This window comes from Lissotriton helveticus, chromosome 1_1 (assembly GCF_964261635.1).
Source record: "Lissotriton helveticus chromosome 1_1, aLisHel1.1, whole genome shotgun sequence".
NCBI classification, from domain to species: Eukaryota; Metazoa; Chordata; class Amphibia; order Caudata; family Salamandridae; genus Lissotriton; species Lissotriton helveticus.
In genome coordinates this window covers 1,725,356,133-1,725,383,409 of record NC_136057.1, presented here as the reverse complement: position 1 = coordinate 1,725,383,409, position 27,277 = coordinate 1,725,356,133, and the positions used below count along the sequence as shown (strand labels likewise).

The 27,277-nt window shown below is 43.5% G+C and overlaps 1 protein-coding gene across 1 annotated transcript; it reads left to right on the top strand.

The window, feature by feature from the left end:
* Positions 1-1,101: 1,101 nt before the first annotated feature.
* LOC144833377 (keratin, type II cytoskeletal 5-like) lies at positions 1,102-13,131 on the top strand. Its single transcript, XM_078689161.1, has 9 exons — positions 1,102-1,609; positions 1,840-2,057; positions 3,078-3,138; positions 3,288-3,383; positions 7,192-7,356; positions 8,358-8,483; positions 9,086-9,306; positions 10,645-10,679; positions 12,063-13,131. The coding sequence occupies exons 1-9, from the start codon at positions 1,196-1,198 to the stop codon at positions 12,221-12,223; spliced, it is 1,497 nt and encodes a 498-aa protein (XP_078545287.1). The 5' UTR covers positions 1,102-1,195; the 3' UTR covers positions 12,224-13,131.
* Positions 13,132-27,277: the final 14,146 nt, after the last annotated feature.

Here is a 27,277-nt window from a genome sequence, read left to right as displayed (position 1 = left end):
ATCCTAGAGTGGAGTAGAGTGTCATAGAGTGTAGTACAGTGTTGTAGAGTGGAGTTGCATACAGGGTGTCGGACAGTGTAACAGCGTAGAGCAGGGTTTAGTATAGTGGTGTAGAATAGGATAAGTGCATTAGATTGGATTTCACTGGAGTGGGGTAGTGTGGAGTGGAGGAAAGAGTCATTGAGTGGAGTGGTGTGCTGTAGACTGAAGACGTGGAGTGCAATAGAGTAGATTGCCGTAGCATATAGGAAAGTGTCATAAATTGGAGTACCATGTTGTACAGTAGAGTGTAGTGGGGTGTCGTACAGTAATATAAGTGATGTGGACTACTAGTCATAGCTACACACTATGTTAACTGCAATAGCAATCTTAGACACCAGGCACCAGTGATAAATGGCTCTGATTCACACAAAATAATGCACAGAAACTCCAGATTTCCTTGTGATGCCTGCAATAGTTCCCACTGTTGTTGTAGAATTCATTTAAAAAATAAATGAATGGTCAATTTATTTTAAGAACTCAGTAAAAGAGCACAATAACAAGGAAAACCCTTTTCTTTAAAAGGCTTCCTAAAGGTTACACAGTAGGACCCACTTTTTGTCCCACTTTTCTGGGTCACAGAGCATGGAGTCAAAATATATTCCCTATGAAGCATTTTTTGTGTTTATTCTGGGGGCCATCTCGAAGTTGGATGCAACATAGATTTTTCTCCTTCATGCTCAAGGAATCCTAAGTGCCATGAGCAGGCTACTGTGGGAATCAGAAAGCTAGATGCATAGACACAAGCCTGGGGCCTTCTTAATTATAAGAAACAGAGCCCTTTAATAGAACATCACTGGATAACCGATAAAAGCACAATTGAGTTTTGCAAGTGATCTTATCTACTTCTCGACACAGAAAGATTACATCACAAATGAATGAGATTGAAGTCTGCAAGCAAAGCAATTTCTTAATTCTATAGGTGTGATTCGTTTAGCTGGTTAAGTAGGATGGGCGCTGCCAGCGATGCCAAGCCTATGATTTCATTAAAATAGCCAATTTGCTCTGATGCAACCAAGCCCAGAAATTCAAACAGATAAAAGGGCAGCGTCTGTGGTTTATTCAACAGAGGGGTTCAGTTTCCTTCAGTATTGCCTCTGTCCTTGGACATCCTTAAGGTTTCTTTCCACTCTACACCCCTTACAAATCAGCCATCATGAGCATGAGGCAGTCCTCTCGTGGAGTTGGGAAAAACTATAGTGCCGCTTCTGTTGGAGGTGGTGGTGCAGGTGGTGCAGGGAAAATGAGCTTCTCCTCTGCTTCTCACTCTGGAGTTGCTAGCGTCGGCAGCAGAAGCCTCTACAGCCTCGGTGGGAAGAAAAGGATCTCCATCCCCACAGGCAGCCATGCTGTTCGTGGAAATCTGCTCGGTTTTGGTGCTGGTGCTGCCAAACCGGGGGATCTTGGATTCCCAACATGCCCTCCTGGTGGGATCCAGCAGGTCACTGTCAACCATAGCCTCCTGGAACCACTCAAACTGGATATTGACCCCGAGATCTCAAAGGTGCGCACAGAGGAGCGCGAGCAGATCAAGACCCTGAACAACAAATTTGCCTCCTTCATTGACAAGGTAAGCTTCCAACTTTAATACCCTATCTTTGAAATGTTGAGTCCTTTGTAGAAATACTGATGGGAGAGTGCTGTATTCTTCTCACTTCATTGCTTAAAAAAATCTTAGCGCCCTGGACACATTATTTACAGCACTAAAAGCAAGTGGCTGTGGGTGCTTGCATCTTTCCCTTTTCGGGTCTGTAACTTATGTCGATCACATTAGTAAATAGCCTTTTTCTTCTTCTTAAGGTCCGATTCTTAGAACAACAGAACCAGGTGCTCGAGACCAAATGGCGCTATTTGCAGCAACAAGAAAAAAGTGGTAGCAAGAGGGACATCCTGGAGCCCATGTTTGAGGCTTTCATCAACAGCCTCAGAAGAAATGCAGATAATTTGGGCAGTAGCAAAATTCGTTTGGATAGCGACTTGAAGCAGATGCAGGATATGGTTGAAGATTACAAGAAAAAGTATGTACACCAGAGTTTACCTAGTTAGACCCTACCTAATATCATGAAATGTAAATGAGACTGATAAGGAAAATTATTTCTATTTAATGTATGTTTTCAAATCAAGGAACTTAAAACAATCTCCAACTAGAAGGTAAAATGTGTGAGTGAGTGAGTCAGTAGGCACATGCGGTACAATACTATGAGGCGCTCTTTGACTGAACCGAGGAAGGACGGATGGTTGAAAAGGTCTACTGACTGCTTGACTACTTCGCAAACTTTCTAAGTACTTTACTAAACTTTGTAAGGGTATTTACCTGGAATATTCCTTATTCAGACACCCTTGTATTTTTTACAGTTGGGTGTACAACAAATATTCTCTATATACACTGTTGGTTCTACAGAGTCAAACCAAATTAAATACTATGCAGTGTATATTTAACTACCAAATATTTCTCATAAAATCTTTATATAGAGTCCATGTTATATAGCTTGTAATTTTTAGAACCATCTTTATAAGCACATCTGCCCACAAAGAGGTGCTATAAGAGACTACAGACAAATATAAAGGGGTTGGGCTTGGTTTGATTGCCTGCTCTTTAAACTCATATGCTGGATATATATATATATATATATATATATATATATATATATATATATATATATATATATATATATATATATATATACACATGTACATGTATATATGTATATATATATATATATATATATATATATATATACACATGTACATGTATATATGTATATATATATATATATATATATATATATATATACACATGTACATGTATATATGTATATATATATATATATATATATATATATATATATATGCACACATTTATATACATAACCTTATGTAGGTGAATAAAGGAAGAAAGGGAGAGAGAGCCCGTGGCAAGCACAGTGCAGGTGTCAAAGACTCGACAGGCATGGTACTAGGCATGCTTCACTTGCTGACCATCTCAAAGTCTTAGCTACTGTTTTCACCAGATACCTCCCTTTTCCTTATCCCGACAGGTATGAAACTGAAATCAACAAGCGAACCACAGCAGAGAACAATTTTGTGGTGCTCAAGAAGGTAGGTAATACATGCACAAGCGAGGGGGGGGGGTGCTTCTTTAGAACCATATGAAGAGAAGCATGCACAAGGCCTGACAAGTCAATAATAAACCTGGAGGGTTCAAGAGAAGAGGACAGTTTCCGTAACCCTTCATATTCCTTTCGCAGGAGGTGGATGCGGCCTACATGAAGAAGGTGGATCTGGAGGCCAAGGTGGACTCCTTGAGTTCAGAGATCCAATTCCTCGAGTCGGTCTACGAAGCGGTAAACTCCCTTCTTTTGTATTTTAACCTTCAGATATGTTGTTAACCTCCAACAACCAAAATGATACATGGCCAAGACTTGCGACTGAGATTAGATTGACAGAAGTTGCAACACTCACATTTGAGTATTGATTTTAGATTGACAGGGTTTCTAAATGCACAATATCACTACTGACTTTCGATTTGAGATTTATTCTAACTACAGATTTCCCAACCTGTGTTTATATCGAGAGGAATGATGGCTGCTCTTGTCTTATAATTAACTTCGACTTGCTGGATTTTTAGGTTTCATCATATTACTCTATTTCTTTTAGTATGGGAGCGTTCCAGGTTTCAGCATCTTTCTTTTTCCACACTCTTGGCATGAGCATAGGCTCTGTATCGCTGCTCTGAACTCCCTTTGGCAGGAGGGCGAGCTCCAGTAATTCTAGCCAAGCCTCACTAATTAGTATCTTTTTTATTTCCCATTTTCCGGTGCTAAGGTTGCCTAGATAGCTACCCTACATCAGATTTCACATTTCTGTGACGAATTTTTACTGAGCAGAGCCCTTTCTGGTCCGCATATGGCTGGACTTGGCTTCCAGTACAATGTGTCCTCTTTCAGTGTGTCTGCCTGAGCTTCCATTCATTGACTGATGACCTGACTCCTATGAACCTACAATGCATGAACCTGTACTGAGCATTCTGTGACAAGAGCCCATCTCCTGAATTCCAGTGTTTCTGTGCTGCTGTTCTGTCGACAGGTGTTCTGGTTTCAGTACTGTGGTACTGCGCTTCAGATAATAAACCTAGCTCTAGTTTTCACCTGCTGAGGTTTTGTTGACATGAGTCCTGACTCCCATAAGAATGTGCTCAATTTCCAGTGACCAGAATCCAGTCACCATTGTACTTATTTGTTTATTTATTTATGTGAGAGTTTTCTATAGCGCTCAGTCACTTAAAACAACAATTCCATGTAGAAGTAGAAGTAACAATAGCAACATTTAAAACAAGGAACATGACTCTAACAAGTACCAGTGAGAGGGACTTAATACTCAAGGAGATCTAGCAGGCTTCATCTGGGGAGGAGAGGAACCAAAAATATATATTGTGTAAGGTCATTGTTAACCAATGTTTCTATATTGAGCTTGCACTTGGTGTAGTCTTACCTTCTGTATTTCTGTACTGAGCTTCTGTACCAGGAATCATGTCTACAGTATTAGTGTACTGAGCTTACACTAGAATAGTCTTGCATCCAGTATTGCTGTATCCCTCTTCCCGTCATAGGAAAACTCTCTTCAATACTCCTTTAGAGTGTTTCCATTGCATACCCTGGCTCCAGTATACCTGCATCAAACTTCTGTGGACAGATATCTTGGATCCAGTGCTTATGTACTTCCTCAGTCCTGAACTTTTGTTCCCAGGAGTCTTGACCCCAAAAATCCTATAATGAGTTTCTATCGACAGTCCGGGCTCCAGTCTTCCAATACTGAGGTTCTCTCGATTCAAATCCTGGTTACCATAACCCTGCACTTTGTTTCCTGTAACAAGAATGCAGTTACCTGTATTCCTGGATAGATTTCCCTTTCCCAGGAATCATCACTCAAGTACTTCTATACTGAGCATGCAATGGCAGGAAACCACACATTTCCATAATGATCTGCCACTCACAGGGCCGTTTGCCCAGTGTTTCCTCACCATGTTTTTATTGACAGTTCTAGACCCAGTACTTTTGCACCATACAGTACTTCTGTACTGAATTGCTGTAACTGGAGTACATTTCCCATTCTGCTGTATTGTTCTGTCACTGAAATTGGTTTTGGATACTACTACTTCCTGAGCCAAGGTTCAGACATTGCAAACACATCCCTATGTGACAAATTACTTCGAACCATTATTTATTTAGATAGGAATATAACTAAGATGTTTTGAAGTGTGGCTGAGGTTGTCTATGTCCCTCAGTGGGAACGTATATTGTTAGATTGGATGTCACGTAGATAGGTGCAGTGGTACTAGAAATGTTTAGGTTTCATCATAAAACTCTATTTCTTTTAGTATGGGAGCGTTCCAGGTTTCAGCATCCTTCTTTTTCCACACTCTTGGCATCAGTCCTAGGCTCTGTATCCCTGCTCTGAACTCCCTTTGGCAGGAGGGAGAGCTCCAGTAATTCTAGCCAAGCCTCACTAATTAGTATTTTTTATTTCCCATATTCTTGTGCTAAGGTTGCCTAGATAGCTACCCTACATCAGATATACATTTCTAGATTTCACATTTCTGTGCCAAAGTTTTTACTGAGCAGAGTCCTGTCTGGGCCGCATATGACTGGACTTGGGTTCCAGTACAATGTGTCCTCTTTCAGTGTGTCTGCGCTGAGCTTCCATCTATTGACCTGACTCCTATGAACCTACAATGCATAAACCTGTACCGAGCATTATGTGACAAGAGCCCATCTCCTGCATTCTAGTGTTTCTTTACTGCTGTTCTGTCAACAGGTGTTCTGGTTTCAGTACTGCGGTACTGCGCTTCAGATAATAGACCTAACTCCAGTTTTCACCTGCTGAGGTTTTGTTGACATGAGTCCTGACTCCCATAGGAATGTACTGAATTTCCAGTGACCAGAATCCAGTCACCGTTGTACTTATTTGTTTATTTATTTATTTATGTGAGAGTTTTCTATAGTGCTCAGTCACTCTGGATTATCTGGGTGCTGCACACATAGAACAACAATTCCATGTAGAAGTAGAAGTAACAATAGCAACATTTAAAACAAGGAACATGACTCTAACAAGTATCAGGGAGTGAGACGTAATACTCAAGGAGATCTAGCAGGCATCATCTAGAGAGGAGTGGAACCAAAAATATATATCGTATAAGGTCATCGTTAACCAATGTTTCGATATTGAGCTTGCACTCAGTGTAGTCTTACCTCCTGTATTTCTGTACTGAGCTCCTGTACCAGGAATAATGTCTACAGTATCAGTGTACTGAGCTTACACTAGAAGAGTCTTGCATCCAGTATTGCTTTATCCCTCTTCCCGTCATAGGAAAACTCTCTTCAATACTCCTTTAGCGTGTTTTCATTGCATACCCTGGCTCCAGTATACCTGCATCAAACGTATGTGGACAGATATCTTGGATCCAGTACTTCTGTACTTCCTCAGTCCTGAACTTTTGTTCCCTGGAGTCTTGACCCCACAAATCCTATAATGAGTTTCTATCGACAGTACGGGCTCCAGTGTGCCTATACTGAGGTTCTCTCGATTCACAGCCTGGTCACCATAACCCTGCACTTAGTTTCCTGTAACAAGAATGCAGCTACCTGTACTCCTGGATAGATTTCCCTTTCACAGGAATCCTGTCTCCGGTACTTCCATACTGAGCATGCAATGGCAGGAAACCACACATTTCCATACTGATCTTCCACTCACAGGGCCGTTTGCCCAGTGTTTCTTCACCTAGTTTCTATTGACATTTCTAGACCCAGTACTTTTGTAGTATAGAGTACTTCTGTACTGAATTCCTGTAACTGGAGTACATTCCCCATTCTGCTGTATTGTTCTGTTACTGAAGTTGGTTTTGTTTGTGGGTTCAGACATTGTAAACACATCCCTATGTGACAAATTACATCGAACCATTATTTATTTAGATAGGAAATGAACTCAGATGTTTTGAAGTGGGGCTGAGGTTGTCTATGTCGCTCAGTGGGAACGTATATTGTTAGATTGGATATCACATAGATAGGTGCAGTGGTAATAGAAATTCCAGCATAGACATGAAGCTTAAACCAAATTAAAAGTTGTGTTGGAATGACATTTTCATTTGATTTGCAGCAAATGGCGGAATTGCAATCACATATATCAGACACGTCTGTCATCCTCTCAATGGATAACAACCGGCTGTTGGACCTAAAAGGCGTCCTGGCAGAAGTCAAAGCTCAATACGAAGAGATTGCAAACAGGAGCAAACAAGAAGCTGAGCGTGAATTTGCAAACAAGGTATGAGACCTTTATTAACAAAGTACGCTTACTCTACACTGTGGACCAATGATCGACAATTTAGGACACTCCCTAAATGAGAACGTGCCCTTTTTAAATTCTCTTCACCACACTTACCAGTTTCTCCAAACACAAAGATCAGCTGTACCTTTTCCTTCTCAACAGTATCTTCTCAACACACAGGTAGGGAGAAGATCCCTTGCTCAGGCAATTTGCACTGAACCGAGCATCGAGTGGTAATAATATCATCAATGTGTCTGGTTTATTGGGAGAGAAACTTTGAATGGAATGTGGCTTTTCTTACTATTGCCAAGCCTAAATGCATTTTATTAGTGAGAAGAGCAACGAGATCAGAAAACACAAATTAAGAGATGAGGCAAGAGAATGCCTTTGCTATCTTTTTATCTAAACATGAACAATGAGGACGAGGACTCTAATATTGCAGCGTAATTGTGACATTTAAGGAAGCAAGCATATCATACACAAATTAAGGAAAATCCAGTCAGTCTGTCCACTGCACACAGTGTTTGCCTGGGTATAGTCATCTATTAAAGGCGCCACAAACATAAAACATGGAGATAGTTTTAAGGTGTAAAATCCATCACAGCTTCCTAGGTGGGAGGGACATCCAGCGGACACAGTATAAGATGTAGGAGCACCCAAGAATCCTAAACCCATTCAAAGTTGGCACAGGTCAAAAAGTTCAAGGGCCGAGACCAATTGGAATATATTCGAAGTCTGTGATCCAAAACCTAGGTTATGTATGTTTACTCTACCTAAAACATCTCAGCCCTGGGGTAGATCATATGAAGCATGTCAACAGGAATATAGTGAGAAGACCATACTAGATGACGTAATACACCATTTCTCTTTTTAATTTTTAGCTTGGATTTTCCTGCACTTTGGGAGATCTAGAGATACGGGGGTTCCTTTCAAATATTTGAAGTAGGTGAGGTTTTCCTTTGGCTCTTTCCAATTGCATCTTGTTTATGTCCCTCTAGTTCCAGAAGCTCAATGAGGTGGCTGGACAACATGGCGATAGTCTGAAACACACCAAGAACGAGATCTCAGACCTGACCCGGCAAATACAGAGGATGAAGGTGGAAATTGACAGTGTGAAAAAACAGGTATGACATGGAATTTTAAAAACACTTGAGAGTGAGAGAACCCACCAATCTGCCTACCTGGGTGCACCACAAAACCACTAATGCAAATATTTACTGGTTGGGCATCTGCAGACTTACTTTCTGAAGAGAAAAGCTCATTAAGATAATAGAAAAGTGTGAGAAATCTTTACTTACCTTTGACATACACCACAAGCTCTTTCTTTTTGCTGACTTGGAGCATTTCCATTTTTTCTTTCTTTCTGTAATCTACCCCTTCAGATGGGCATCTTTCACTTCCCACTGATAAGAACATGTTTAGTTATTTTCTCTGCTATGTTGCTCTTTATCTTACAACCTCAAGTGCTCAGAGAGAACCCCCTTGTTACTTAAACGTGCATTTGATTGGGCATGACAAAAATTGAACGATTTTTGCTTAGTCCGTCAGTTTCCTAGGCATATTATATTAGATACTATGGAAATTACTAAATTGCCCATAGGTTAACTACATGATGAATGATGTTCCTAATTTTACGAGCTAAGATATTCCTATCACTTAACAGGAAAATAGATATCTCTCAGAACATTAAGCTTATCTCACCATGGCTATGTTTTCCGTTTTCCAGATCGCAAGCCTGCAAAGTGCTATTGTAGAGGCAGAGGATCATGGAGAGCTTGCCCTGAAAGATGCCAGGGAAAAGCTGGCTGAACTTGAGGCCGCTCTACAGAAGGCCAAGGAGGAGATGGCTCGCCAACTGAAGGAGTACCAGGAGCTGATGAACGTCAAGATGGGCTTGGATGTAGAAATTGCCACCTACAGGTCCCTGTTGGAGTGTGAAGAGAGCAGGTGAATGCATAGCTTGGAGTCCCACGGGTAAACAAAGTCGCAATCTAGTACAGTCAATGAAAGCGCCCACTGTACTCCTGAAGCCAGTACTAAGCAAGATGTCATCTGTAATCACTGGGCAGTGACTAAAGCCTGGGGTTTACCAATGAGCACATTCACAGCTATTCTATCATGATTCTGAAAAATGTAGCTCTGTGAAATACTGAATCGATCAGTGTCTGAAATCCATCCATTTATGAAACATACGGCTGTCTCCTTTAGGTTCAAGGCTAAAAATAATTTATAGAATGTGCAACAGTATGTCTAGGTGCCAGATGAACTTGGAATATGATAATATAATCAAGTATTAATGGACATTTTGTTTTTGAACTAGGTTTGAAAACCCCTCCCACTGTTATCCTTTTTAGTAGGATTTGCAAAATGCTACAGCTGATGGTTCTTTGCATACACACCGGCCGGCAGCAGTGTTGTGATCAGGCTGTGCAGCACAGTGCACCCTCCCTTCATATCAATTCCGTACCCATATACAATGAACAAAGATTAGGTTTGCCGCTAGGCCATTCTATTCTGCTCTTTATGCAGTCGTATAGCTGGGGACACTTCCAGCATCTGCCCAGTTAATGCAATAATAAGGGAGGGAGCAGCTACACAGATGCACAATTGTCATGATGCAGTCCTTATAACGGCGGTCTTCGAGAAGGTGTCCTATTCACAGAATACTATACGTGTGGCATCATTTATGACATTCCCTTTTATGTCTGATACACCATTGATTAAATCTAAAAGTAGTAAAGCCTATAAGCCACGTCCACCAAGAAATACAATGTTATATGCTGTCTCAAGAAAGATAATCGGTTTATCAGACAACCAGTACCCTAAGGAGCACTACGGCCTTTGCCAATTTGTGGAAAAATCTTCAACTAAAAGAGAAAGGACAGGCAGTACATTTAAACAGTGTCTTCAGTGTTAGGCAAGATAAGGCATAGTATTTTTTTAAAGGTAAAGTTCAGCAAGTATTCTATGAACTTGAAATTACAGTAAAAAGCTGCATTTATTTCTGAATGGAAGAAAGGTGAATCATGAAGCACCATGGTGTGTATAATTTGGATAAGTAGAATGATATGGACAAAACTCTGTACTGGCAAATTAGCCATTCAGGGTGAAGCTATTAAAGCTCTGCCCCTGCGGTGCCTCAACTTCTGTGCATTGTCTGCTATGTACAGCGATAAACTTCAGTGCTGGACACACATGATGCAACATTTCAACTTGCTGTTCCATGTAAGTGAAAATTCAATGGCCGCAGGGCCATAACTAACTCGATGTATTTCTATCTTTCAGAATGTCTGGTGAGATTCAGAATAATGTCAGCATCTGTAAGTACCATGGCTTTTTGGTTTTGTCCTTTGAAAATGATGGTAGATGTCCCTCGATGAATGCACATTGTTTGCACCAATACCCATTAGCTGATTCTTACAATAGAGCCGTTTCTACTGGCAGCAAGTCTTATAGTTTTCCAAATGATAGAAGTTGCTAAAGGGACCTTTATCCACCCACCCTAAAGCAGCAACAACGTCATTTAAAGAAGGTTCTCTTCGTTGTTTGTTAGATATCTCAAGTGGAAGAGCAGACTCTAAAAGAAGTTACTGTATTTCTTAATGCCACCTTTATTTTAGAATGCATCCAAAGTCCAGCAACAAGCCCTTTCAGCCAAAGATGCCTCAGTGATTTGTTTGCAAGTGGCAGATGAGGTCAGGACTATATTTTAGACATGCAAAAAAATCAGTGTCCACCTCATGTTGTGTTCTTGGGCTGTGATGTAAAAGAACCTTAGGGGTCCCTAGGGCAAGCTCCCCCACCATACCCCAACCAGTCTTGTCCTCCATAATCTATCTTTACAAGTCCTCAGAGAGCCTTGTTTACTAGGATAAAGGGTCTGTTAGTTAGCGGAAAAAGGTTATTTAGGTGTACGCTATGTTTCTGGGACCCTCGTAATCAGGGCCTAGGGGCTGCACTTCCCTTTCTTATCTTTCACTTCCTCTGTCTTTGCTCTTTTTCCCTCCTGTCACTTTACATCCTCTCCCTCTCACTCTCTTTCTCTCTCGCTCTCTCCTCTTGTTTCCCTGCTCTGTTCGGTGTCTGTCATCCACCTTTGTTTTTAATAGCCTGCATGTGACTCTCTTCCAATCAGCCTCTCTTTTCTCCTTTTAGTATCCCCTGGCTCCCTTTCCTCTCCAACATCTCGCCTATTCTCACATTCTGCTACTTTTCTCACATACCACTTTATAATCTTGTTCTCCTCTTTCTTTATCGGCTTTTTTTATCAGTTCTTTCTTGTAGATTCTTGCTTGATTGTGTCTCTTTTACTCTCTCCTGACTGTTCCTATATCTCCGTAATGTATCCTTCCCCGCCGGCTCCTTCCCTCTGTTCCGCTCTGTTCTTGCTCATACCTCCGGGTGAAGTTTGTTTCCTTTGCATTTTCTATATTGCAACATTAAACCAGTAAATGTTGCAACGTTGTTGCTTTCGCCAAACTGCCAGGCACACGCCACCTATCGAGAGGCAGCAGCAGTAGCTGCTCTTCACTTAGCCAGAACATGCGGACATTGCACGGATGCTTGAGGGGGGGGGGGGCTTCCGGTCCCTGGGACGCCCCCACCTCCCATCACAGGGGCTGCAGGGCCCTGCGTTTTGCCCCTGCTTTCGAGGTATGGAAGGTCACTTCATAAGGTTGACTGGGATGTGTTTTTCTTTGCAGCGGTGGTCAGCAGTGCTCACCACGCCAGTGGAGCAAGTGGCAGTGGACAAAGCCACGGACAAGCTGCCGGTGGACACAGCTTCGGAGGTAGCAGAAGCCAAAGCCACAGCTCGGTGGCAGCCGCCTCATCAGCTTCGAGCTCTAAGAAGAAATTCTATTGAGTCAGCACTTTGCATGAACCTGCGTGAAAGAAAAGCTTTTCTGCCTGGTGACAACAGCACCGACCCCTGGACTCTATCTCCTACATATCTCTGCCAACAACCGACTTTACCTTCAGATCTCTAGCTGCCAGTATCAGTATCACTCCACATTTAGACACAGTCTTTGCACAAGCTGGGCTACCAAGCAGACATACATTCTACTGACGCCAACCTCTCATCTGGAGGCTCAGGAGTGGACATAAGCGAAGTGGTATTCGAGGGAAGGAGGCTAGAGATGGCAGTGGGCTAACTCCTTCATCCCTTTGCTGCTATTCTTACATTTCCACATGCTGGTGGAGGTGCAGGCTCTATGCCAGTGAAGCAGTTATTGCTGCTACCTCTCTGGTATCCTTGCACCCTTTCCACCAGGGAAACTTTTGTTAGCCTGTTGCTTTACACACTGTATGTGAAAGTCATATGAGTGAAAGAACCCATTCAAGGGCCTCTTAAAACTATCATTAGGACTGTCCCTTGTCAAAGAAACTAAAGGCCAAAGTATATATTTGATTTGCCACCTATGGTGTGTAAGATGCCAAAGTCTGAAGTAGGATTTGGTTCTCACTTCCTGATGCGGTGCAGTGATTGCCCATGAAAATTCAGTAAAACATTGTTGTTATCTATTCAACATTTGAATGTACACAATATGCTTTGCACCAATTAGTTTCTCACCACAATATATATTTAAAAAATCATTCATAATTTGTATGTGCAACAATAGTGCAACTTTGTTTTTATGAGTGTAGCAGACTGATTGGCTCCCTGGTGTCCTATGTACATAGACATTTCCTGGTATTGCTGGTTGTCGGTGCTCAAGGCTGCGACCTATCAACTCTCTTGTGTCTCTTATTAAACTGCATATCAAATTCAAACTGTGTTCTTAGTCTTGATGTTTCAACTCTTGGTTTCTCTAATAGGCCAAAAGCTCTAAAGCAGTTACAAGTGGAAAGGGGCAACAGAAATTGAAATGAACTAAAAGAGCATGTTTTTAAGAAATAGAACATTACTTTTTGCAGTAGGCCTATCAAAACACCACCACTACCAATCTATTACAACGACTTGCTGTCTAAAAGTATAGGAAAGATAGAATGCAAGCACTTCAAATAATAGATTCATGAATACCCAGAATATGGCGCAGGTCTTTTATTTACCAAACTGTTCGATAACCAACACAAAAATATATGTCACATGTTAATTGCGCTATCAGGTAAACACATTGAGCCCTGAATCTGGTCCATTCTAACACAAGAGGATGTATTTGTGGTATTTTATTTAGTCAACCCCATGCAACGTGAGGCATGTGGAGCCTTCATTGAAGTTCAAAAAACAATTGAATGAACATATTGCTATTCCCCAGTTTTTTCCACTTTGTTACTTTTTCAAAGATTTCCCAGATGTTGACCTCCCTCTCCCTCTGTCACCTCCCTGATCTCTCACCCATTCTCATCCCCATCCCTTAAAATCAACTCATGAGTTCCAACTCAATAGACAGTACACTACAGGCACAGATATTCTCAAACAGACCAGTAGAACGCCTCCCATAGGGCCTAGCTGCTACAGCAGACTATCAGACTACTTTCAAGAAACCTCACCGTCTTCATCAAATCACCACATAGCTACCAAGTAACCTCAATTCATTCAACAAACCACCATTTAGCATCCAACAAACTCATTGCTTTCAGCAGGCCACCATCTAACTTTCTGAAATTCTCTTTCTCCAACTCCGTACTCATCCATGGAGAAGTGGCTGGTCTATTCCCCGTGATTAACTCGCATTTCAAGCAATTAAAGGTGTGGAGAGAATTTATTAAAGTTCAGATGACTGTAAGATAGTGATACATTTGTGAAAGTATGAAAATACTGCAATGTCACCATTTTTTCACTGTGTCACTTCTTAAAATATGAACCAATCTTGTATCGACTCTGTCACCCTGTGATCTGTACCCCGCATTCTGATTATCTGACCGTAAAGTCTCTTCCTCAGGAATCACACTGAAGAAAGAACACTTTTTGGGCTGTAACTGAAGTGATACAACACTATACCTAAGAGTTTAATTCTAACTCAAACAGCGCTTCCCAGGGTTTTCAACAGATCCTTGGTTCCACAAAAGAAGTGTCACATAACTTCAAACAAATGTAATTACCCGTAACAGACCAACACATAGCTTCCAAACACATTACTACCCCCGAGTGACCCTTCTATTGCCCCTAGGAAAGCTCATGCACCCTCAACAGACAGCACACATCGCCCCAAACAGATTCTCTCATGCACTATACAGACTCTCAATGTCTTTGACATATACCAAACCCTAACTGCACCTCTGTACCATGCCTGTACATTTTGTCTGGGAAATAACATAAGAAATTAATCACAAATGACAAATTACACAAAATCATAGTTCTTCTGAGTAGGAATAGTGGCCTACCACTTCCATTCATGAAGAGCACTGTATAGAGTGTACGAAGTCCTCCCCCGGATGATTCAAGTAAAATAAACTTTTCTTTGTTTAACTATCTAATAATACATGTTTGTCAGTGGTAATAGTCTAGAAATACATCTGCATCAGTAACACACGTTATTTCACAAAACCCTTAAAGAATGAAAGGTTTGCATAGAACCTTGAACGGTAAAATAGCATTTCAGCACCCTGTCTGCTGAATTAAGTGACATAGTTACATTGGCCCAACTGTTTATCAGTGACAAACTTTGGAATTTGTACAAAGCAATTCATGGATTTACGTTGAAAGAGCAAAGAGAATTGCTTTACCATCAGAAACCTGTTAAGAGAGAGTGGACAGATAAGAAGGGAGTTAACTATATATACAAATATATATATATTCACTGAAAAAACCATAGGTTATAGACCATATATAGTTAGGAATTAGCATTTAAAAAACCTTATTTTACTCACACAAAACCATTGAAATTACATATATAGTTAGTTGCACTAACTATATATCGCGCACCTGCAATCCACTGCTGATGATGTCACATATTACATCATTCATGACATGGTCAGTGACATCACTGATGACATCACTGATGACATCTCAAATGACATCACTGATGACATCACTGATGACATCTCATTTGACATCAATGACCACATCACTGATGATATCATTCATATGACAATACAATGCATCTCCTCACATTTTAATATAACCTCTGTTTCACCCAGTGTTAAATACAGAATATAATTTTTGAAACCATTGACACACCAATACTAGTTACTACATACGCACTCACTGATTCCTACGTCTACACACACCTTCACTCATTCACCCATACTATCATTCATACATACAATCACTCATCTTTACAACACTATCATATGCACTCATACACCTATACAGACACTCACAGTCTGCCACTCATCCATGGAGTTACTCACACACCTAGTCAGTCCTGTAAAGAATCAATGACACTTCCATTTTCTTGTCTATACAGTTAAACATAGAGCACCTTACATTTTCAAACATATACTAACACATACTTACCTTGTTATACAATCATTGATACAAGTACACATTGATCTGCACAGAGTCACACACCTCCCAGCCAGCCACACACACACTCAGTCTCCCATACAAATACTTGGACAATCAATCAGTAACCCATATAGTTAATTATATAGCTACTGATCAAAACATGCAGCAGTTTACAGAACAACAGACATAATGATGCACAAATTAAGACACTTTAGTCACTAACCCATGCACTCAGTGAGACACATTTAATCACTCACTCATGCATTCAGTCATGCACCTACTAAATCCTTTGTCCAGACACTTATACTTCCACTCATTCTTCAATATGTAAGACACATTTTAACTTTACAGAAACATACAGTCACTGGATGTTGTCATCAGTGATGTCATCAGTGATGTCATTTGAGATGTCATCAGTGATGTCATCAGTGATGTCACTGACCATGTCATGAATGATGTAATATGTGACATCATCAGCAGTGGATTGCAGGTGCGCGATATATAGTTAGTGCAACTAACTATATATGTAATTTCAATGGTTTTGTGTGAGTAAAATAAGGTTTTTTAAATGCTAATTCCTAACTATATATGGTCTATAACCTATGGTTTTTTCAGTGAATTTTCAAGGTTTTGTAAATGCTAATTCCTAACTATATATGGTCTATAACCTATGGTTTTTTCAGTGAATTTCAATGGTTTTTTAATAGCAAATATCATAAGCTGTCGAATGTCAAGTACGTGGTAAGTGAAAACATTTTCGTGTTTATGCACACTGATCTGCTTTGAATGGTGCCCCCCCCCCCTCATTTCTATTAGGAGTACTCTCTCTTTGCAGATAGTGAAAGGTAGTTAACGCAGGCCTTTGCCCCCGTTGTAATCCGTCGTGCCTGCTTCTCTCTCCATTTGATTGATTGTTATCCAAGTATTTACTGTTTAAGAATTAGTTCTCTTTGGTTCATTCTCTATTTACAAACAAACACAGAGTCGCAATACTCTGTTTAGTCTTTGCAGATAACGAAAAATCGTGTAAAAAAAAAGAAAAGGAATCGAGCAAAATCAGTAGGCCACTAATGGGATCTCTTTTTGACCTCGCTAAAATAGAAACATTAGGAACAACCCCTCATGACAAATACAAAACTAGTGAGATGAACTGAACTCCACACAATGATGGCTGCAAAACAGCTCGGCTCCGCCACCCACCCCGCCCAAAATAACGATAAAGAGCGGCTGCCATGATTGGTTGCGGAATGGCCACGACGGAGCTACGAAATGATGCTGCTCTCATGCTAACCCCAGCTTCAGTCTGAAACATCCAGAAACACTGTAGACTACCAATTCGATCAGTTCCGGTAGCGCCCCAATGTAACCCGGTAGAGAAGAACTAGCCCTCCCCTCTTTCACTGATGGTTCTTGTTGCCTGTCCCTTCTGTTCTCATTTAACAGAACTATTTAGCCTGCTGAAAGGGGTTGTGTTCCGACCGCTGGTTGGTGGAGACATTTTGACTATATTCTGGACCTGCGTTGTCGCGTAATGCGTCATATGACGCGCCGCGTTAGCGCATCCGGAAGTCATCCGGGGCGCGCAGCGCGTAACGTAAGCATAACAAGTCATGTGACTTGTTAATAAAACTTTTCATTGGTTCATTTTACTTTTCTTATTGTAATGATGAAAGGCTTGCTCATATGACCTAAAAATTACGCTTTTCATTACTTCCGAACATTATTTTTTCTTAAATATATGTTATAATGTTCCAGGCTAATGTACTTTCCCGGAAATTTTACAACTGTCCTGCAAGTAAAATATATTCTTTTTTCGAGAAAAAGAGCGTTTCTTCGTCCCATGATGGAGCCGTTGAGCAAAAGAGGGTCGACCTGCTGTCTTAGTCGCCGATACGCCTGAATATGAGATTCTTATCGATCACTTTATGTTGCAGGAATAGAAAACACAACAGCCCTTGACCATTTATCTTTACTGCGTTCCTTCGTATTATACCTTTTACCCTTCATGTAATTGGTCTGCTTTATTTCACTTGCCTTTTAATGATTCTAAAACAGTGACTATTATTACAAACTTTACCAATGTATATACTACTACCATGTTTTCTTTTAAAAACCTTTATTGTGAAAATTTCATTATACAAATACGAGCCTATAACCACGTGGGCCGGCCACGGAGCAAACTGTAATCGTATGTGATGAGTAGACATTTACACTGTAGAGGAACGTAACGGGCGGGCCATTAGGTTGCAAGAACTAAGGTGTCTAACAGTTACGGAATCGGTGGACGTACATTTTATAATTAAAATACGACAGGGCCAGTTACAATAAAATTATCTAGATATACATTTGCGGGCAAGTACCATGGGTGACGTTAATTCGAACTTTCAACAGTACAGTAATCAATAACACATCAGAACTTAATATCAATAGGGATGTCGAAATATTCAATCAATTCTCGTCCCCGCCCGCCATGTGCTTCAAAACTGCATACGTATCTCGTGATTTCAAGGTTCTGCAACCAGTACACAACAAGGAGTTACGAGTCCCATTTATTCCGGCGCCATTTTGGGCGAGGACGGGCAGGTCCAGGATATAGTCAAAATGTCTCTACCAACCATCGACTATGATGATGTTCATATGCTGTATTTATTAGAGTAACACTCATCTGCCCACATGAAATTAATTTACCACAATCTAAACATGTCATTTTAATCTTTCCAAAGTTCTTCTAAATATTTGGGACCGTTTCCCTTGCCTCTGAAGCTCTCAGTGCCACTTCTTTGATGAATGTACTAGCAGGTCAGGGGTTCTCCTCCAAATCTCTCTTTTATGCAGCACTATAATTAATTGGTGCCACCTCTCCATATGACGATGCATGGTATAGTTACCACAACTATATATTTTTTCGTTTCCTCTGGAGAGTTCATCGTGGCAGATGAAGCGTGTAACATACCGGGCATTTACCTTTTTTTGCATGTACAGGAAAGGAAAAAAAAATCGAGCGTTCGAGTTCTTAGGTGTCCCAGGGCCATTTTAGTGGACCAGGCCCAAATCCAAAGAACAGCTATCTCACAGGCTAATGGGGCGACCCACGCCGAGTTTCAGCATTGTAGGATGACCACACAAGTACAGCAACTTGCTAGACATCACCTCGGTGCCATCCGGATCTCGGCGCCCCACTGCAGATGAAGTGCCTCTCAACTATGAAACCACCAGAAAACGCTTGAGTCAGCTTTGTGTGAAGCCGCCATTTTGATTCAATCAATAGCGTCCCCCTGCACACATTCAGGGACCTGGTCGTGTCTTCAGGTCAAACGAATTTGGGACAAGATGCAGAAAGGAAAAGGAAAAAAGTTCCGCCGGACCCCGGGAGGTGGCCGCCTATGTCATGGGCGATCTTAGGCCACACCAGGGCAATAGTGAAGCTGCAGCAGGTGCAAATAAGCTTCAGACAGTGTTACAAGCGCTGCTCAGAACTCTCAACTATGACACCACCTCGGTGCCATCCGGATCTTGGCGCCTTGTGCTGGTTCCGGCCTATTCACACATCGGTCCGCTACTGACGCCACCTCACAGGCCAACGGGGCACCCCACGCCGACTTTCGGCGCAGCATTGTAGGATGGCCACACCAGTGCGGCAAATTGCTGGACACCACCTCGGTGCCATCCAGATCTCGGCGCGTTGTGCTGCCTTCGGCCTATTCGCCACAAGTGCGCACGCAACTCAGCTGCATAGCGAGTGAAACACCAAGGGGCGCCCCACTGCAGCCGAGGAACCTCCATCTTGGGGGCGACGCACAGCATCACATTGCTTTCCAATGCAGTCAGATCCTCAAACAGCCCCCACTGACTGACGCGAACTCACAGGCCAACGGGGCGCCCCACGCCGACTTTCGGCGCAGCATTGTAGGATGGCCACACCAGTGCGGCAAGTTGCTGGACACCACCTCGGTGCCATCCGGATCTTGGCGCGTTGTGCTGCCTTTGGCCCCATTCGCACATCAGTCCGCTACTGACGCCATCTCACAGGCTAATGGGGCGCCCCACGCCGACTTTCAGCATTGTAGGATGACCACACCAGTACAGCAACTTGCTAGACATCACCTCGGTGCCATCCGGATCTCGGCGCCCCACTGCAGATGAAGTGCCTCTCAACTATGAAACCACCACTGTGACATCCGGATCTTGGCGCGTTGTGCTGCCTTCGGCCTATTCGCACATCGGTCCGCTACTGACGCCATCTCACAGGCTAATGGGGCGACCCACGCCGAGTTTCAGCATTGTAGGATGACCACACCAACTTGCTAGACATCACCTCGGTGCCATCCGAATCTTGGCATCTCAACGCCTAGTGGTATCTTCCATACAGAAAATATTGTTACGCTACCTTTGGCCCCATTCGCACATCAGTCCGCAACTTAGACATCACCTCGGTGCCATCCGGATCTTGGCATCTCAGCGCCTTGTGGTGTCTTCTCGTCAGAAAATATTGTTGCGCTGCCTTTGGCCCCATTCGCACATCAGTCCGCTACTGACACCATCTCACAGGCCAACAGGGCGCCCCACGCCGACTTTCAGCATTGTAGGATGGCCACACCAGTGCGGCAACTTACTAGACACCACCTCGGTGCCATCCGGATCTTGGCGCGTTGTGCTGCCTTCGGCCTATTCGCACATCGGTCCGCTACTGACGCAAACTCACAGGCCAACGGGGCGCCCCACGCCGACTTTCAACATTGTAGGATGGCCACACCAGTGCTGCAACTTGCTGGACACCACCTCGGTGCCATCCGGATCTTGGCGCGTTGTGCTGCCTTCGGCCTATTCGCACATCGGTCCGCTACTGACGCCGCCTCACGTGCCAACGTATTTTCTCCGCATTTTATACCCTATGCCGCATAACAGGTCATGTGACTTGTTTATAAAACTTTTCATTGGTTCATTTTACTTTTGGTTTCCTAATGATGGAAGGCTTGATCATATGACCTAAAAACAACACTTTTCATTGGATGAAAACTTTTTTTTTTTCCAAACGATGAAAGCCCCACCTTGTTTCTGGATGTTTCAGACTGAAGCTGGCGTCAGCATGAGAGCACCACCATCTCGTAGCTCCGTCGTAGTCATTCCGCGAGCAATCATGGCAGCCGCTCCCCACCAGAAGCCTGCAGGAGTCGGGGCCCCCAAAACTTTTGATGAATTCTCAAGGCGGAGGGGACGCTTTCGAGAATGGGGTCCAAGACCTAGCAGACAAGCGTCCGATTTCCAAGGTGTCCCAGGGCCATTTCAGTGGACCAGGCCCAAAAAGGAAAGAGCCTGCCGCCATTTTGAGAGTCCTGTGACAGCCGCCTATCGCTGCACCGCAAGAGTGGGCGCAACTCAGCTGAATTGCGGCTTTTGACACAGTGGACCAAAAACGGACGGAATGGCAACTGAAACGGTAAAGGGGCGCCCCACTACAACAGATGACACTCCACCTGGAGAGGCCCGTTCACGCCGCCTCCCCCGGGGCGCCCCACGCCGTTATTCGGAGCAGCATTGTAGGATACCAAAACCAGTGCGGCAACTTACTGGACATCACCTTGGTGCCATCGTTCTGCTGCCTTGGAACTATTCGCACAACAGTTTGCTACTGAAGACCCACCCCCCGCGACGCCCCACGCCGTTATTTGCTGGGTGGCAACTTACTAGACATCACTTTCGTGTCATCTAGATTTCAGCGCGTTCTGCTGCCTTGGAACTATTCGCACAACAGTTTGCTACTGATGACCCGCCCCACGCCGGAAATCTGGACGTTGTGCTGCGTTGGGACTATTCGCACAGCCGACCGCTACTTCGTTGTTTTTCCCTAAAAATGTTTATATGTTATTACTATTTTTGTTTTCTTGTATATATTTATAAATTATTAAAGTTTTATAATCTTACTACTTTGTCGGAGTGCTATATATTTTTAATGTGACACATAATTGTAAAAACTTTGATGTACAAAGAGTCATCCCTGGAATCTTCCGCTTCACGCTCGGTCCCCTCCCCAATCACAATACAGGATGGTTTTCAGATAATAGCAACGCTTCTGCTGTGACGGATCTCATCGAGTGTGGGCCTTGATCTACTATAACTCCTTTGAAGAGGGGTGAATCTTTACAGCTGTGGCCATAAACTACATCTGCAGGGCTAGCTGATACCCTAGGACCAGCCTGGACAATCGGACACAGAGGAAAAGGAGTGTCAGAGGGTGCAGTAGTGAATAGGGCGAAAGGGAGGTGTCGGGCGGGCACAGGGTGTGATTCTCAGGAAAGAGCAGCGCAGATGGGGGGAGGTTTATTACCCATGCATAAGACAGAGAGCGGGGGTGACCACTGCCTGGGGGAGATGCTTGCGAGGGTGGGGAGCCATGCTAAGGATCGACAGCGTGCACAGAGTGGGTCTGGTCAAGGCATCTAAAATGGCTGCCGTGCACGACAAAAGTGTGGCATTTGAAAAAAGACAAGATGGCGCAGACAATGTTTTTCAACACTTCCTGATTTCCTTCGAATCGAACGTTAACAGACGTTGGGGCATATTACCAAAGTTAAGCGATATTTATCCCTAACGATGCATTGCAAAGATTTTTTTACCGTCAGAAATTATCGCAGATAAACCTTGCTATTATCAAAGTTTATCGCAAATACGATAAAAACCGACCGCAATGCATTAATATCGCTGAAAACTCAGCGATATTCATGCATTACCGAGCTAATCCTCTTAGCCATGTTATCCACCTCCCATAGGATAACATGGCTAAGAACTGCTCAGGGCAGCTGTTACTTTTTGGAGATATTCGCGCTTATCTCGAATATTTCCAAAAGTTGATAATAGGAGATAGCGATGTTAGCGACTGTTTCCAGTCGCTAACATCTTGGCATGCCCACTTTGCATGTCATTAGTGATAAATATCACTCACATGCAAAGTGGGGCCCAAGATGGTCGCTATCTCCTACTAGCCGTCGCTAACTGGTGTTAGCAACAGCTAGGTAATACAGATATAATTTTATCTCCGCGAAGCGGAGCGCTGTTACAGATATATATCTTGTTTTTGAACGTTAATTTCTCAAAATGCACTGAAGCACATATATTGAGACCTAGCAAAGGCACATCGGGCTACCAGTCCCTAATATTTTACCAAGTTTCGTGCAAATCCATTCAGCCGTTCGATTATTATTATTATTTATTTTTTTTGCCCCGCGGGGCCCTTTTAAAACCTCCACATCAAACCTAGGGGATCAGCGAGGATCTACTATGCCCCCTTATGGTCATTTGCCCCTTCGCTTTGGCCTCCTCTTGTCTCTCGATCCTACCGAGAGACAAGATGGCGGCCGCTACGGACTGTTTGGAATGTTTACAGACACCGGAGAGCCAATCAGCTTCGCTTCGCAAAGCTCCGTAACGCGAAAAGTACGCGAAGCGGTGCGCTGTTACAGATATATATCTTTTTTTGAACGTTAATTTCTCAAAATCCACTGAAGCACATATATTGAGACCTAGCAAAGGCACATCGGGCTACCAGTCCCTACAATTTTGCCAAGTTTCGTGCAAATCCATTCAGCCGTAAGATTATTATTATAATTTTTTTTTTTTGCCCCGCGGGGCCCTTTTAAAACCTCCACATCAAACCTAGGGGGTCAGCGAGGATCTACTATTCCCCCTTATGGTCATTTGCCCCTTCGCTTTGGCCTCCTCTTGTCTCTCGATCCTACCGAGAGACAAGATGGCGGCCACTACGGACTGTTTGCGGCCACTACGGACTGTTTGGAATGTTGACAGACGCCGGAGAACCAATCAGCTTCGCTTCACAAAGCTCCGTTGCGCGAAAAGTACGCGTCCTAGGCCGCTGCCCGGTCCGCGCTTACAGATATATATCTTTTTTTAAACGTTAATTTCTCAAAATCCACTGGAGCACATATATTGAGACCTACAAAAGGCACATCGGGCTACCAGTCCCTACAATTTTGCCAAGTTTCGTGCAAATCCATTCAGCCGTTCGGGCTAAAAGTGAGGCCAACCGCCCTATGGAAATTAACATGGGAAAAACGCGTTTTGGGACCCCCCTTTTTTCTCGGCCCCCCCTTGACGAACCCCCCCCAAATTTTCAAAGGCTGCTCAGAAACAAAATGTGCCATTTTCCTGAAAATTTCAGCCAATTCCGTCCACAAACGGCAAAGTTATTAGACATAGAATTTTCAAAAATCCCATAGAGAAAAAATCCTAACTATATATACCTACTGGCGACCGCCAGTAGGTAATATCCTACTGGCGGTCGCCAGTAGGTATATATTGTTAGGATTTTGGATGGATTTGCACGAAACTTGGCAAAATTGTAGGGACTGGTAGCCCGATGTGCCTTTGCTAGGTCTCAATATATGTGCTTCAGTGGATTTTGAGAAATTAACGTTCAAAGAAAGATATATATCTGTAACAGCGGACCGGGCAGCTCTCCGGTTCGCGGACTTTGCGCGTTATGGAGCTTTGTGAAGCGAAGCTGATTGGTTCTCTGGCGTCTGTGAACATTCCAAACAGTCCGTAGCGGCCGCCATCTTGTCTCTCGGTAGGATCGAGAGACAAGCGGAGGCCAAAGCGAGGGGGCAAATGACCATAAGGGGGCATAGTAGATCCTCCCTGACCCTCTAGGTTTGATGTGGAGGTTTTAAAAGGGCCCCGCGGGGCAAAAAATAATAATAATAATAATAATCGAACGGCTGAATGGATTTGCACGAAACTTGGTAAAATATTAGGGACTGGTAGCCCGATGTGCCTTTGCTAGGTCTCAATATAAGTGCTCCAGTGGATTTTGAGAAATTAACGTTCAAAAAAAGATATATATCTGTAACAGCGCTCCGCTTCGCGTAACGGAGGTTTGCGAAGCTGATTGGTTCTCCGGCGTCTGTAAACATTGCAAACAGTCCGTAGCGGCCGCCATCTTGTCTCTCGGTAGGATCGAGAGACAAGAGGAGGCCAAAGCGAAGGGGCAAATGACCATAAGGGGGCATAGTAGATCCTCCTTGACCTCTTACGTTTGATGTGGAGGTTTTAAAAGGGCCCCGCGGGGCAAAAAATAATAATAATAATCGAACGGCTGAATGGATTTGCACGAAACTTGGCAAAATTGTAGGGACTGGTAGCTCGATGTGCCTTTGCTAGGTCTCAATATATGTGCTTCAGTGGATTTTGAGAAATTAACGTTCAAAAACAAGATATATATCTGTAACAGCGCTCCGCTTCGCGGAGATAAAATTATCTCTGTATTACCTAGCTGTTGCTAACACCAGTTAGCGACGGCTAGTAGGAGATAGCGACCATCTTGGGCCCCACTTTGCATGTGAGTGATATTTATCACTAATGACATGCAAAGTGGGCATGCCAAGATGTTAGCGACTGGAAACAGTCGCTAACATCGCTATCTCCTATTACCAACTTTTGGAAATATTCGCGATAAGCGCGAATATCTCCAAAAGCTACCACCTGCCCTGAGCAGTTCTTAGCCATGTTATCCAATGGGAGGTGGATAACATGGCTAAGAGCATTAGCTCGGTAATGCATGAATATCGCTGAGTTTTCAGCGATATTAATGCATTGCGGTCGTTTTTATCGTATTTGCGATAAACCTTGATAATAGCAAGGTTTATCTGCGATAATTTCTGAAGATGCTTAGCGGTAAAAAATTCGTTGCTAAGCATCGTTAGGGATAAATATCGCTTAACTTTGGTAATATGCCCCAACGTCTGTTAACGTTCGATTGGAAGGAAATCAGGAAGTGTTGAAAAACATTGTCTGCGCCATCTTGCCTTTTTTCAAATGCCACACTTTTGTCGTGCACGGCAGTCATTTTAGATGCCTTGACCAGACGCACTCTCTGCACGCTGTCGATCCTTAGCATGGCTCCCCACCCTCGCAAGCATCTCCCCCAGGCAGTGGTCACCCCCGCTCTCTGTCTTATGCATGGGTAATAAACCACCCCCCATCTGCGCTGCTCTTCCCTGAGAATCACACCCTGTGCCCGCCCGACACCTCCCTTTCGCCCTATTCACTACCGCACCCTCTGACACTCCTTTTCCTCTGTGTCCGATTGTCCAGGCCGGTCCTAGGCTATCAGCTAGCCCTGCAGATGTAGTTTATGGCCCCAGCTGTAAAGAATCACCCCTCTTCAAAGGAGTTATAGTAGATCAAGGCCCACACTCGATGAGATCCGTCACAGCAGACGCGTTCCTATTATCTGAAAACCATCCTGTATTGTGATTGGGGAGGGGACCGAGCCTGAAGCGGAAGATTCCAGGGATGACTCTTTGTACATCAAAGTTTTTACAATTATGTGTCACATTAAAAATATATAGCACTCCAACAAAGTAGTAAGATTATAAAACTTTAATAACTTATAAATATATACAAGAAAACAAAAACAGTAATAACATATAAACATTTTTAGGGAAAAACAACGAAGTAGCGGTCGGCTGTGCGAATAGTCCCAACGCAGCACAACGTCCAGATTTCACTGATTTCGGAATCCGGCGTGGGGCGTCGCGGGGGTGGGTCATCAGTAGCAAACTGCTGTGCGAATAGTTCCAAGGCAGCAGAACGATGGCACCAAGGTGATGTCCAGTAAGTTGCCGCACTGGTTTTGGTATCCTACAATGCTGCTCCGAATAACGGCGTGGGGCGCCCCGGGGGAGGCGGCGTGAACGGGCCTCTCCAGGTGGAGTCTCGTCTGTTGTAGTGGGGCGCCCCTTTACCGTTTCAGTTGCCATTCCGTCCGCTTTTGGTCCACTGTGTCAAAAGCCGCAATTCAGCTGAGTTGCGCCCACTCTTGCGGTGCAGCGATAGGCGGCTGTCACAGGACTCTCAAAATGGCGGCAGGCTGTTTCCTTTTTGGGCCTGGTCCACTGAAATGGCCCTGGGACACCTTGGAAATCGGACGCTTGTCTGCTAGGTCTTGGACCCCATTCTCGAAAGCGTCCCCTCCGCCTTGAGGATTCATCAAAAGTTTTGGGGGCCCCCGACTCCTGCAGGCTTCTGGTGGGGAGCGGCTGCCATGATTGCTCGCGGAATGACTACGACGGAGCCACGAGATGGTGGTGCTTTCATGGTGACGCCAGCTTCAGTCTGAAACATCCAGAAACAAGGTGGGGCTTTCATCGTTTGGGGAAAAAAAAAAGTTTTCATCCAATGAAAAGTGTTGTTTTTAGGTCATATGATCAAGCCTTCCATCATTAGGAAACCAAAAGTAAAATGAACCAATGAAAAGTTTTATAAACAAGTCACATGACCTGTTATGCGGCATAGGGTATAAAATGCGGAGAAAATACGTTGGCACGTGAGGCGGCGTCAGTAGCGGACCGATGTGCGAATAGGCCGAAGGCAACACAACGAGCCAAGATCCGGATGGCACCGAGGTGGTGTCCAGCAAGTTGCAGCACTGGTGTGGCCATCCTACAATGCTGAAAGTCGGCGTGGGGCGCCCTGTTGGCCTGTGAGTTCGCGTCAGTAGCGGACCGATGT